General features: G+C 41.1%; 1 protein-coding gene across 1 annotated transcript in view; it reads right to left on the bottom strand.

Moving 5' to 3' along the window:
- Positions 1-12,860, bottom strand: part of LOC121627357 (neural cell adhesion molecule 2-like) — a 270,448-nt gene that overhangs the window by 60,898 nt on the left and 196,690 nt on the right. The window contains exon 5 of the mRNA XM_041966221.1: positions 10,552-10,689. Coding sequence (XP_041822155.1) covers positions 10,552-10,689 — 138 coding nt within the window. The remainder of the gene's footprint in view (positions 1-10,551; positions 10,690-12,860) is intronic.

Here is a 12,860-nt window from a genome sequence, read left to right as displayed (position 1 = left end):
ACAACTGCACCGTCTCCGAAAAACAGTGTTTTTCTTTTGTGAATAAACTATTCAGTTCTTGTCAAGCTCCAGCCATTGTTTGTCTTGCCAGGCCAATTTCTGCAGAGTCAAAATTAGAAGTGCTTCACTGCTGTGATTTTAACTTGAGTGGTTTAACAGACATGGAAATAGAAAGAGTGAGCTTGTGCTGTCTCAGGTATTAGATACATACATTATATACTAAATACTTGTTCCAGGACACTACACTGATCTAAAAATGTATGTGCAGCACATAAATACATACAGTGTTTATAGAAATACAGTATGTCTCGCTACTTTTCAAACAGCAGTGTTGATAAACAGCATAGGTCTTGATGACTTTATCAAGATGATATGTTGAGAGCTGTCAAAAACACACAGCGTGTCCCTGCCATCAAGTCAGCTGGTGTTAAAAGCTGGTGTCAGCTGTGGACTGTCATCTTGTCATTCAGTGAAAGGAGAGCAGAGGGAGAAAAGGCCCAGGCTTTTCTCCATTTGCCTTTGCAATGACAGGGGAAAGACAGCTTTAAGGGCACTAGCATGTTTATCAGGCCTCTAAGTCCATTTCTCAAGCCTGTGTTATGCTGTACTTCCACTCCTGTTTGGAGCAGCTTATTGGAGCTCTGGAGCGTTTATGCCTTCATAACAGTGATACTGAAAACAAGGCTGTTTGAAAATGGATAATGAAACGCAGGTGTAAAAGCATGCAGAGTGCATTGCAAGTGGGATGCTATTGAAACAACCACACCACATCTGGAGGTGGAGATCTCAAGTAGGTGTAAATATTTTTAGTAACAAAATATCTGCCTAGCATATTGCCCTGCAGAAAACTACTGAAGACCCTTTCCTTGGCAAAGGTCAAATAAGCACAGAGCAACATCAATTAGTCCACCAGCTCCAGCTACTTAATTTGCATAATGAGATCTGATTACTATGTGGACAGAACTGAGATAATGAGAATGCTTATTAATGCCAGGTGTAAATGAAAAAGCCTGTGATTAGATGTTATTATCCGGATAACGTATCTAGACACAGATCTCATTTCAGCAGCAAGTGTAAATGAAGTCTACACTTATAGATGTGTGATTAATCCATCAATCTCTCGTCACAAGACAACAGGTTCACTCAAATCTATCTAATATGCAAGAATGTGGTGTGTACTTTTGTGTTCAAGCCCTGGTTTCCTTGAGATTAGCCGGCATGAACAACAGCAAAATGCAACAAAACAGTTTTTCTCTCGATTTGTTTTGACCAAAGAGAAAACTCTCATTCAAACACAGCTTGTTTGCTGTAAAACCATTCAGCTATTTAATATATCGAAGATCAACAGAAAATTACCACAACCCACACAAAGAAAACAAAGGGAATTCACTTCTGAAGACATCTTGGGTTTTGCGTCTGAAAAACTGGCTTCTCTCATCCTGCAATGTGACCAACAGATGTTTGTTCTTCAGTAAATATGTGTTAATGTACCTGGCAGCTGCACAGTCATATCAGCACCATTTGTTTTTGAAAGGCATTAAAGGTGTCACTTTGTGGGAAAACAAAGCTGCATTGTTTCATATTCCAAAACTGTAAACAGTTCTCACTTGGTGTGGGAGTTATTGAGAGTTAATGAATTGAATTTGTCCTTTAAGTGATGTCACCTGGAGGACACTTAATCCACGTGGATCTAAAAACAACTCGGTAAAAAGATGAAAATTAAATATGATATGCGGCTTAAAATCTCATTAAAATGCAGTCTTCATGAAACACACTTGTGAAAATGCTGGAGAAAAAAAAAATGACATACTTGGGATAATGAATGGGGAATTCTAATCAAAACAAAGCATCATCGCAGATACCTAATGAACCAAACACTGCAGTGCCCTGTAGTCTTTCTTAACAGATCAATTACACTAACGACACCACTGTGTGTCAGTGTGTGAGTGAAAAACTCTTCAGGGTACATCTAAATTCCACAGTGTCTGATCTATCTGCTGTCTCACGGCGTCTATTTATCATTTTACTTATTACCACGTACTGAAAAAAATTAGGGGATAACTCCATTTTTGTCTGTAAATCAACACATAACAGGAAATACAGACACACGTGCAGAGACACACATCAGGGTGCAGGAAGCTAATCAGGGCTAAAAATGGCATAAGCAATACTCAAACATGAGGATCCTTTCCAATAGTCCTGATGTGGCGAGTGAGAGGAGCGAGCGCCCGCCTGACATGATAACCATTGATTTCCACGCCAATAGATCTCCAGTGTCCCTTTCTTTATATGCAACACACTCCCACACCAGTGAGCCTTGTTGAAACAGCCCTGTTAACGAGACACACTGCTGAGCAGAAAGACTTCAAAAGAGCCAATCAGCAACAAGCATCCAAAAAGAATCTGGCAAGCTTTATGAATTCTTCATGTATTAGTCATATTCTTGAAACTTCAGAGGCTACGCAGAGATAATGTGAGGTTTACAGACATCCCCCCACAAGCATGAGCATCCACTGCAAACATATTTCAAGATACAAACTCGCTCGGACAGATTTAAATGCATCCTTGAGGAGCTGGAGGACTTGTCTTCCGTTCAGAGCTAATGGGCCTCAACGAAGTGAGCATCGGCCGTGTTTAGAACTTGTGAAATGGTCTTCATTAAATGTCATAACCATATTACACCTACTAGAAATTCAGCAAGTGAATGTTTTGAAACAAGACCTTTGCTGGAGTGCTTATTAGGGATTTGTTTCGCCTTCTAGATTAGCCCACAAGCTGGAATCAAACCAGGTCTGATTTATAATTGGGAATGTAATGTCACAGAGAAGACTGTGTTTATATTCTCCTCTTGAACACCCAGCAGTTATGACTGTTGTCACTGCAAAATAATTTAGGAAATCTTGAAGGACAGAGGCAGTAGTTTCCACTGACAGCTGAAAAGGGGGAAATTGCTGCTCTCGTGAGTGAGTGAGTGAACCAACAATTAAGTGGATGTGTTGAGGATGGATACAGGGGGAACCAGGAAGTTATTTCCATTTTCCATCGCTGTCAGTTGCCATAGAAACAAAATTTGACTGCTGTGGCTTGCGAGTCATCAAAATGGAGAGCAGAGAAACATTCGATATGAATAATGGGAAAACATTAGGCCCCATTGAAGGGAGCAAAATGGAAAAGTTGGCAGATGATATCAATAGAGTGATGAGTTATAATCTTAGCCCCTTTAATAATCAGACCAAACTGATTTGCATTGAAGCAGACATTTTGGGAAATATGCTTTTTGTTTCTTTGCAGAAGTTAGATGAGTAGATCAATACCACTTTTATGCCTGTACAGTAGATATGTAGGTGGGACCAGCAGCCAGTGAGCAAAAAGGCTGGAAAAAGGGTCCAAAGGTAATAAAATCTGCTGACTGGCACCCTAAATGCACATACCCCTTAAACCACAGCTGGTCTGTTTTACACTTTGGTATTCGTACATATTGAACAAACAAGACATTATTTGTTAATATGTGAGCTTCCAAAAATGATGAACTACTCCTTTAAAAGAGCTAGCGAGCAAGCCGGGTTGGTAAAGATTATGGCATATTTGTGTTTGACATGTAAGACTCTATCTGATTCATATACTTCACTGGGGATGAAAAATGTGTTTGTCTACCTGAAATATGTCTCATTTCATGGGATTCCCCCCAGTGTTCAGGGATGAAAAATTTCTGCATGCCATGACAGGAAGGACAAAATACGTCCATGATAAATGGAACTGTGAACAGCGTCACAGAGAGGGAGAGCCGGGAGCTCGGACTCTTGTGATATGGCCCTGTACTTTCTGAAGCTTACGGAGAGCACGCAGAGCTCAAAATTACATTTGTAGATTACCTAATTATTTCAAGAATAATTGGAAAACATTTTATTCTAATTTGCAAATCCTTGTTTTTAATCGTATTCCTCTGCACTGTGTTTACTTACAGTGGATGAAAGGCTTACATGACTCCTCCTTTTGAGATCACTCCCTAAAATGTTCTGCAACCCTCTACACACTGAGCTGTCTTGCCCTCAGGTTGATTAGCCATTCAGTGGGTGGCCCCTCTTCATCGACACGCCATCATCCTCATCTACAGTCTGCTCTGATGATACACTGGAGGATTGGGAGCTGCAGCGGGTCGGCTGAGCCTCATTCGCTGCATGCTTATGGGCAAGACACCACTCTTTTATCAACGGACACATGAATATTTATGACTTAACGTTGGCCAGAAAAAAAGTACACAGGAAGCTTTTCCAGCCCGGCTCTCAGACAAAATATTGTTCTGCATGACCAGTTAAAGCAGCGTCTGTTAACACATTGCTAAATTAGTCAGAACTGACACTTCTTCTGACATGTGTCAAAAGAACAACGTGACCTTGCTGCAAGCTGAACAGCACTCGGTGTCACGCCAAAATCAGAGATGCTGATCAAGTTCACCTGTAGTTTACAATATGAATCAAACACAAAGACACAGCTGGTAATTGGCAGTGCTATCCAGAAATCGCTGAATAACTGTCTTTGACTGCTGTTTGAACAAAAATGTCATGATTCAATTGGCAATCTTTCATCCACACTCTTTTATGGAGTCATAAAATGATTGAATCAAATTGTCAAGCCATCGTCATACACTACATGTTGTCTTTATCGTCAATCAGAGGCTCGAACATCGGAAAAGCAGAGACCTCTCATGCAAGCCAAAGCTGAAAACTTGTCTCCCTTTTCCTAGACAGCCTCGTTCCACAAGACTCTTGCGCTAACTAAGTCCTTCAAATAAAGTTGGCGGAGTGCCTCGAGGTTATTCTGAGGGCTTCTTAAGCCCTTTACAGAGATGGAATACTTAAATTAAGGGCCTTTTGTCCTTCAGACACAAGTGTCTGTTCCGTAAATGTGGCTCTTATTTAGCCCCTATTTTGCAGGATATTCATACTGTCAGTCATGCATTTGGATTGGAATTGTAAAATTTAGGGAAGGAGTGCTAGTCAGTGCTCTAAAACAATACATGTGTTTAATCAGGACCGCATTAGTTGTTTACGCAAGTGACCCAAAACAACATATGTTACCAGTGACTACATATACGTGCACAGAATATGCAGGTTTTTGCTTTTATTCTTAAAAAGACAACATTCCTTTTAAACTGTTTTCATGCTAATGAAAATGAATTCCACTAATACCCCTGTTTACATGCAGCTGTGCATACTCCAATTAACCAACACAGCCCCCCCTTTTTCTTTTGCTCAACCACCTTCTAGAAAAGGTGGTTGTGATATCTGCATCCCAAAACTTGCTGATATCCAAGTCTTCGTAATGTTTAAAAGAGGATTTGTTTCTAATTCCGACCAGAAATGTGGGCCTATCTTTCGTAAACGCATCTCTACCCTGACAGAGTTTACTGTACACAGGCAAGAGGTTGGGCATTGCAAACTGTAAAATCCCAAACTGAGACACTTATCCTGAATGTGCTGCTTGTCTAAAGGACGCTCCTACATCCTCAATAATCTTGGCATATTGCATGTCTTAATCTGGAGAAACTCAATTTGGAATAAGGCCAAATTCAGATCATCCAGACAGAGTATGCTGTTTATGTGACCCATATAAAACATGGCATATTGACATATTGGGAGTGATAGTGCAATATTAGGTGCACATAAACGCAGTCTTTGAGGCAACAAAGCCTGTGAGTAGCTGTATTAATCATCATGGAGCAAAAGAGGAGGTAATATGACAAAGCGGCAAAAATTTAGACTGTAAGACGAGAGACCGCTGTTTATTTCCCGCTTAAAACCGACCGCTGTTTCTATTTAAGAATGATGCAGCCATCTTCTAACCTTAACCACATGTTAAGTATTGTACTTATTGGAGCCAAAACCAACATTCTTCCATAAATCTAACCTCAGCACCGTCACACTATAAAACAGTTGTATTTTTCAACAGTGGTGTGAAGAGCTTTGGAAGGCACAGAGCAATGATGGCGTCCTGGTGACAGAGGCATCAGATCAGGAAGGCTTCTAAGTGTTGTTCAAGAGAGCAAACTATGTACTTTGTTGCTTAACATGGGGGACTAATTGGTTTAACCTCTCTGTGCATATTTAACCATGTTCTATTGCAGCTTGTACGTGAAGATGTGTTGGCAATGAACACCTGCCTAGCAAGATAAAAGTCTTTTATGGAACCTTGATGGAAAAGTGACTTGGATACTCATTAAGATGTGAGACATGTAACATGAATGGCTGTAGTTAACAATCTTAAAAGTTAGTGGTTCGGGGCAAGGTCATAAGATGATTAACGGGATAAGAACTAAAAAATAAAGTTGGCCAAACAACTCTGTATTAATTTTTCTAACTATTTTGGATTTTACATCTTTGAATCTTCAACAGTGGTTTCAGTGACACGAAGTTTAGACAAGAAAATCTATTTGTTTTTTGGTGTTCTGCTCATAACTGTACTGTCACAAGGGATCACAAGTAAACACAGCTTTATTTTAAGAAAAATCATGAGCCAAAAAGGTTGAGAACCATTGCTCTAAGATAAATCTGAGTGATCACATGCGGAACTGGGCTACTGACGAAGCAAATAGTGACATAAAGCAACGACAAAAGAAAGGCAGCACCTTGTAAAAAGAGTCCAAAAAGCAGTCTAGGAAGATTTGTGCAGGAAAGTGTCCAGATCCGTCTTCCTTTCGGTTGGTTGTTTCTGCTTCTGTGTGGACAAGAATCAATGTCCATCCTGACTGTGGCACAAAAGACAGTTTTAAGTGCTGAATGCTGGACCTCAGGAGATGAGGTGGAGCTGCATCCATTTGGTCCTCATGCTTTCTTCTTTCGTCTTCCTCCAGGGGTCTTTGGACAGAGAAAGGCTGTGTTTCTGGCTGCTTTTTATCAGCTTGTTTATCTTACCTCAATAGCATATCCCCAGGCAGCGCAACACAGAGCAGTTCACTGTCCTCAGCTGATTGATAAAACATGTTGTGCAGTCTGTTGCACTGCATTGACATATCCGAGCCTCCTAGCAATCTACTCTATCTCTATCTGCTTGTGTTCAGGGCCTCTGTGTTGGTCAACCAGCCCATGTTGTTGTCGATACTGTACATTCTCTGGTAACCCTGGTGGCTTCTTCTTTCTTTGGAAATCCTCTACTGAGATGGCTCTTCTTGCTCCACCATGCATTCACGATTGCAATGCATAGAAGGGGAATAATCCTATAAAATTCTCCAAGTAAGAAGAAATTTACACTTCTAGCTTCAGAGCAGGAAATGGAAATGTTTCGCATGGGGCTGCCTGTGCGAATGGCTGAGCCTATAGGCTATAGCATAGGTAAAAAATAACATCACCGGCCTCAGAGCACTGCAGACAACTTCTCCGGGATTATGCAGACTCCAAAGGGGGCTGCAGCTGTACAACGCGCAAATATCTGGATGAGATATTTATTAGTTTGAGATGTGACTGGGTGAGAAGACAGTCTACTTTGCATATCCGCCACCTTGCTCTCTCAAAACTTCACAAATTGAAAAACAAATGGAGCATACAAGAGAAGAGAGACATTACCACGAGGAGCTGAGTAGATTAAATAAAAAACATTCTGGCTTTTAACTGACAGAAGTGGACAGCTTATATTTGCTTGCCCCATGACAGTAGGTGGTATTTAAGTAAGTGTCCTTTCCATCTCTGTCACCTTCAGAGCAGCTCTCTTATGCCAGGAGCTTTGCTAAAAGTCTCTCTGGCCTCAGAGCAAATACCTTTTTGGCAATTTAAAGGTGTTAAAAGTATAAGACAGAAAGAAAAATTTAACCAGCAATAACAGATAAGCTGTAAACACGCTGTTGTCTGTTTACACATGCAGCAGACACACAGGTGTGTTTAATGTGACCTGATAAATTTAAGTCAGTTAGTCTCCTTCAAGATCCGTTTTGGTCTCTACAGACTCCTAAATCAATTAGCTGCTAGCTATTTAATGCTTCACTGTGTTAACTTGCTAGTTGCTAACTTTATCTGCTGTTTGGCGCTGGGTAGGGACAGTGCAGTTGGGTTATCAGAGTCAGGAAATGTTGCTAATATGAGCTATGAGAATGGCCCAAGAGATTAAAGCTGAGGGCTGTAAAACCAAAACAACGAGCTGAAAGACACTAAAACTGGATAAATCACGACAAGCAACCCCTTTCACATCATTCATAGTATGTATCATTCTTAATATAAAAGTATTGATTACAGCAGCTTTAATTAAATTCATTTAAATGATGACAGGAAAGAAGGACAGGTCTAAGAGCATGTTTTAAATGCTCAGAGAAAAAAGTTGACTGAAGTGCTGCTGTAACAGATGTCCCCTTGCATAGTGGTAACTCACTCGTTTCATTAAGTCTCAGTTTCCTCTAAGTACTTCATATATTTATCATGCAGACCAAATGGTGTTTCCACAAATCAGATTTTGTCTCCTTCGGGCTCAGCTCAGGGCAAGTCTAAATGTGAGAGTCTTCAGGGATCAACAGAACGAGTCTCCTTGAGGCAAAGTGAAGTTCACTTTAAAGTCTGTCCTCAGGGTGTGGCTCCCTCAGAGAGTGCGCTCTGCTCAGGACGCTCAGCAAAGCGCTCCGCAGCCTGTCCCGTCTCAGCACCACATGGCAAGTGTCGTGTCGCTGCAATAATAGGTTGTGCCTCATTGAGCAGGCTTATTGGATCTTCCTCAGAAGTGAGGTAAGTGGTGTGCTAAATTGAATGCAATTCATAGTTTTTGGGCGGAGGGCCGTGCTGATATTACATTAGGTGAGAAAGAATTACATCGGCAGAGACAATATTGCAGCTGTTCAAGCGTTACAGGACGCTCGTGGCCTTAGTGAAATCACATTTCAATCACCTCAGCGGTCTCAGGTGACTCGCTGTAAATGAGGACAAATGAGAAAATTAAAATGACATCCTTCGATTTTTGGGCCACAGAGCCCAAAGCCGTCGCTAATTGAAATTTCAATCACACTAAAGAATAGAAAAAAATAAATCACGCCAGTGGTGGCAGAAAGAGCAGCGCTGCTATAAGTGTGCCAATGATGAACTTATCTGAGTCAGTGGAGCTGAGTCTGTCAAAGCTGACAACTCTGTTCTGATCCTACACCCCAAGGTCCGCACATTCAGCCTGAATCTCCAGCTCAGCTCCTGCACGGCAGCGTGAGCCCTCTTCAGACTTCACTTCTCAGATGATCAAAACACGGTAAACAAGCTCCAAAATGGGTCAACTTCATGTTGTAGTCACCAAAGCACAAAAACACTTTAGTCATAATCAACAAACTGACATATTGCATCATGAGGCTATTATACTGTGTCTTCATGTTCAGCAACGACAGTAATTAGCTGCTTGAAGAAAACACAGATTCCTTAGTCACACTTCATATTGAAGTACACATATTCAACACAAACCAGCTACTTATTAGCATGCATATCAGGAGAATATTGACTCTTTTTAGTCATCATAAATCACTTCTGAATGCGTTATTAGCTAACTAAGAAAAAACGATTGCTAATTAATACAATCTTTACAATGTGACAGTGATTATTTTTTTTAGCCACCATTAAGTAGGCCAAGCTGCTCCTGTGCATGCCATCTTTGCTCAGCTATTATACTTTTAACCTCCAGCAACTGCAGACTCGTAGCCTCCAGAAAGAAATAACGAGTACTGTTCAACAGCAACAACAAAATGTGTGTGAGCAGAGGAAACTCGATCCCTAATGCAGGCTAATCTGTTGACACTGCAAAGAGTGCCGGGAATGTCTCTGCATAGCCTCCTGCAAAGCTCCGTCCTGAACACCAGCGAGGTTTGGAGGTTTTGGTCCGTATTCAATGAGATGTATGCTGATGGTGACTTGGAAACAAGACTGTTCACTCGGCTCTAGGGTGATTATACTTCGCAACAAAAACTATCCTGCTGGCGTTCTATGCAATTTTCAGCTATTCAAGACATTTGGAAATTTATTCTTGTGCATTTTCAGCCCTCACAAGAACATGAATATTTGGCTCAAAGTAAGAATGGAGAGAAACAAGGGTGTAGCGCCTGTAACATGACCCACCACTTCTGTTCTTGAAAATTGGATTTGACAGCTCCTAGTGGCCATTATAAAACGGTTTGTTCTGGGCCTCTTGAAGTGGAACTCATCAAATTTCCACATCAAGAGCAGCTTGCCAGCTTCTGCATGTAACGTCTTCTGCAGCACTGCTGCTTTCAGGGTTTTTTGGGGCTTATGAAGGGTTTCAAATTAAAGGTGGAGTGAGTCCGTCTGAAGAAAGATAGCTGATAGTTCCATCTCCTTCACAATGCGATTACATGTTAGCATGCTAGAGTTACCATCCCTCCTCCTCCCCCATCTCTTCTCCCCTTCCCCTTTTCCTCCTCAATCACCTGTTGCTGATTGGCTGGAATAGTGTTGTGCATCTAGGTCTGAGCTACTTTGTTTCCCATTTACAGAGCCAGTCAGGCCCTGGACCTGCTTCAATTCATTTCTTTTTAAAATTTGTCTTTACAAACATACAGTTGAAATGACTCAAAATGTAACTCACCATTGACCACCACAGCGATGTCCACAAAATCGATCTCGCCACGGGCCTCGACGCTGGCCTCGCAGCGGTACACGCCCTCGTCCAGCTTGGTCACCTGACGGATCTGGAGGTTGTTGTTTGCCAGCACCCGGAACCTGCCTTCACAGCACAGGTGAAGAGGAGGACGGACCGCAAGCCAGGCGGAGACAGAAAGAGAGAGCGAGAGGAAGAATCGACGAAGGAACAACAGAGTATGAGATAAGAAAGTTAGGACAACAGCAGAAGAAAATTGCCATCTCCAGTCTTCAGTAGCTCCACTGTCAATCTTCACTTCAGCACATTTACCTGATAAAGTCCACAAAGATAAACACTCACGCAATTACAGTTCCAAATAGTCTCCACTGTCTCTCACTGGGGCGAAAGTGAGATTGGCCAGGAGTGATGAGGCCCCTATCCTCTTTCTCTCGAGCTAAGATATTTATAACCATGCATCGTAATTAGAGTGAAATGATTAAAAAAAAAAGACCTTCTTCTCCATGTTTCATCATCACTGTGGCACCGAAGATTTGAATTTCAATTAAAAAACGTGACAGATTCAAGGGGTCAGTCTTTCTAATCAGTGCTCAGGCATGCATTTTGTCTGGAAGGAGGATGGGGAAGTTGTACAGAGAGTAGTAAATCAGGGAGGGGGAGAGGAGGTAGTAATGAATCCTAGTCTGCTGGTTCCTACTATTGTGCCTGCCTTCAATCAGAAAATAGTATTAACATAAAATTAAATAGTATGTCCTCCGAGTGCGTATCCATCTTTCAGCAAATTAAGCAGACCACCTTCCTGATACTTAACACTATTAATGCGACTGAAAAGGGTGGCATACATCAGCTTTAGATCAAATGGGATAGAATAGATTTTTCCTGTGATATACAGTAAATTGTGATGTGAAAAACCGTCGAACCCCTCCAACCCCTGCCACACTTGGTTTCAGGTTGTGGTAGGTGACTAGTGCATCCTTAACCACAGTGGGAACTGACTGACCACTGCACAAAAACCAATTAGATCAGACGACATAAAGTAAATTAAAGTGACATTATGTACATGATGTTGGTCAAGGACCAAAAGAAGCTTTTTGAACAGCAAAAAAGTTGTAGCATTACATGTTTGAGTGAATTTGCCAGCTTGACATTGCACGTCCAGCACACATTGCAATGTCCACGCTGATATGGAAAACCTTTCAGCCCTAATATACACCCATTAGATGGGAATAGCTCTTTTCAAAGATGCAGGGGGCTGGTTTGCACTTCATCTCATGGGATGCAGCATCTTCAAATGCCACCATCCAACCTCTCTATAATCCATTCTCTCAGCTGCTTGTTAACATGGTTTCTGTCCAAGTTATACGCCTCCTCCAGGGCTGATGGGGTTTCTATTCATAGCATTTGATATCCTTGTCCTATTGTGAATCCACACAAAGAAGGAAACAGCATTTCCTAGAGATCAGTATTTTTGGCACATTAGCGCATCTTTTCAATGAGACTCATGAGCATTTTTCTCTCTAAATAATCAAGTGTATTTGGCAGGTTTACATTCAAAATCTAATCCTTTTGAGATTGCTGCTTACTTGCAACTTTTATTACCATCATAATCTCCTTCTGGAATAATCAAGATCAGTTACACAGTTTGATAATGCTGAGCAGTGTTGCATGTTACTTTATGAAATAGCTGATACTTTCTCTCCTAATTATATCTCAAAAATCACTCTTAAAAGGCCCTGAAAACTGAGTTTCCAATACTAATTTTTCCTTGATAACATTCAACGTTTGTTCACTTCCTTGGCTGTAATTTATTAAGATGTAAACACTCAAAAACTCAGCTACTCTGCTCGATGTTGCTAAATCATGATTGTGTAATACTGCCGTTTTCAGGGGCTTCAATCAAAATTTTAGACTTGCTCTAAAAATTACATTTCTATTCCCCTGCAAAAACTCATCCATGCATCCATTTTTGACACAATTCTTCCCATTAATTTGTTTTAAAGGTACCATGTGGAGTTTTGGGGCAAACAACATTAATTAACATTCACAGTTTCTCACAAAAACACATTGTGTTTATCCCTAAGAACCAATAAACATGTTGAATGCATTTCCTTCCTCAACTTTTGCAACAGCAATTTTTGGGAGAATCTGAAACCTGCATTGATTATATCCTCGTTTGTTTGCTAGCAGTCTTCTTCTTTATTGCCTTTGACATGGTGCTACATTTCTTGGCAGCACAACCAATTTTCAATCTCTATGCTCTTTACTTTCATCAGCAGGACAGTGTGTCATGTCATCGC

Source organism: Chelmon rostratus, chromosome 24 (assembly GCF_017976325.1).
Source record: "Chelmon rostratus isolate fCheRos1 chromosome 24, fCheRos1.pri, whole genome shotgun sequence".
NCBI lineage: Eukaryota > Metazoa > Chordata > Actinopteri > Chaetodontiformes > Chaetodontidae > Chelmon > Chelmon rostratus.
Note: the sequence above shows the minus strand (reverse complement) of the source record. Positions and strands in the feature narration are given on the sequence as shown.